The sequence below is a fragment of the Aplysia californica genome, unplaced genomic scaffold, assembly GCF_000002075.1.
Source record: "Aplysia californica isolate F4 #8 unplaced genomic scaffold, AplCal3.0 scaffold00001, whole genome shotgun sequence".
Taxonomy (NCBI): Eukaryota; Metazoa; Mollusca; class Gastropoda; order Aplysiida; family Aplysiidae; genus Aplysia; species Aplysia californica.
Window position 1 is genome coordinate 3,048,781 of NW_004797271.1, and position 1,695 is coordinate 3,050,475.

Here is a 1,695-nt window from a genome sequence, read left to right on the forward strand (position 1 = left end):
AGAGAGAGAGAGAGAGAGAGAGAGAGAGAGAGAGAGAGAATAATCATATACCTGTGCTGACCAAAAAAAAATGCACCATTTGTTTCAAACTAAGAAAGGCCTACTTAAAAATTGGATAAAACAAATGGGCCTTTATAAAAAAAATCTTCACAGATCCATTGTTTCTTGAACAATTTATTAAGTATCGATCTTAAAAGCAGGCAGCCATTGTGATTCACGCGAATATCTCAAATTAGTTAAAATTATATTCTCCATACAACAAATAGGCCGGCACGCTCGACACACTTACATGACTGCCCACCGCGTTTTCCAAAGCTTTAGTCCATTCATTGTCCCAGTAGTGCTGGGCCCTACCAGACAGAGATGTAGCAGAGGCAGACCTCCTGCTAGCAGGGCTGGGTGACCTCGAGCTAGACAGGACAGATCCTTTGGAAGACGGCGGAGGTCTCGCTCTCAGGATGGGAGATCGTGCTCTGGACGGAGACTGAGATCCCAGCAGGTCTTCAACGCCCTCATCTCTGGTATAGTTTGTTACTTCGGCACCCTCGGGGCTACTTGTTGCTTGAATTGGAACATTTGAATCGACAGTCACAGTCCACATCCTTGTGCTGGATTTCTGTGTCACAAGCACATGCTTTTTGGTCACTCTATAAAAATCACTTTTCGCGACAAAATCATTGTAGTATGCTGCCTGCTCTGACTTGACAGCCTGTGGAAAAAGTAAAAAGAAATGTTATAGGTTGCAATTTTTTCTTCCGTTTCCTGAATTAATTAAGATTCCGTCTGATAATAAGAAGATAAGAAGTTGTAAACATCAAACATACAATACTAACAATACAACATAATACTTGTATGTATCACATACAACATTCTTCTTTTCAGCAGTTATGGTGATATCCAAGCATATCATTTTTATTTCTTCAGCACTATCAAGTCTGAACTGCCAAAACCATAATGACAGCAGTCTTTCCTGAAGGCCAGTTTAGGCCAAATGAAATCCTTTGATGAGCCCCAAGAGAGCAATGAAGCAGAACAAGGAATAAGAGTTTATATGAACCTCAGCTTTTGCACATGCAATTCAATAGCATAGTTTATGAAAAAGCAGTGCTTTGAACACACTGCATACCTGAATAGTCTTAACTCCTGAACCAATGCCCAAATTGTACCACAAACACGAGAGACATTTAGAAGTGATCAATAATTCTGTATATATTTATGTATATTATATTATATATATATATATATATGTATGTACGTTTTGCTTATGAAGTACAAATACTAGCCTACAAGGTACAAGCACCTGAAAAATGTTAAAACATGTATCTGTTCAAAGTGGCATTTTTTTTTAGGTCTGCACTTCTATCTCAGAATAACTGACCACGAGGCAATATATCAAGAACTCATAATGATATGACAAACTACACTGCCACAAACATTACTAATATTATTTCACTTGAAGGAAAGATCTTATCGAAGTTATAATAGTAGAAACAGCGTAACTGCAAATGTGTGGAATCAGTCACTGGAAAACCACCATTTTAGGTCATGATCCATTACTATTCCCATTCAATATAAGTTGAGCTTTATACCTGTGTAGGCCTAATATTAAAAGATGAGAGGCTCTGGGGAAAAAATCGAGGCGCTATGTTCCAACCTTATTCATAATACGAATTTGGCTAAGACACCCCTCCCCCC

General features: G+C 38.5%; 1 protein-coding gene across 1 annotated transcript in view; it reads right to left on the reverse strand.

The window, feature by feature from the left end:
• The window catches only part of LOC101861775 (myosin-9), a gene marked incomplete at its 3' end in the record, with an annotated part of 74,355 nt that overhangs the window by 71,547 nt on the left and 1,113 nt on the right, over positions 1-1,695 (reverse strand). The window contains 1 exon segment of the mRNA XM_035971467.1: positions 290-709. Coding sequence (XP_035827360.1) covers positions 290-601 — 312 coding nt within the window.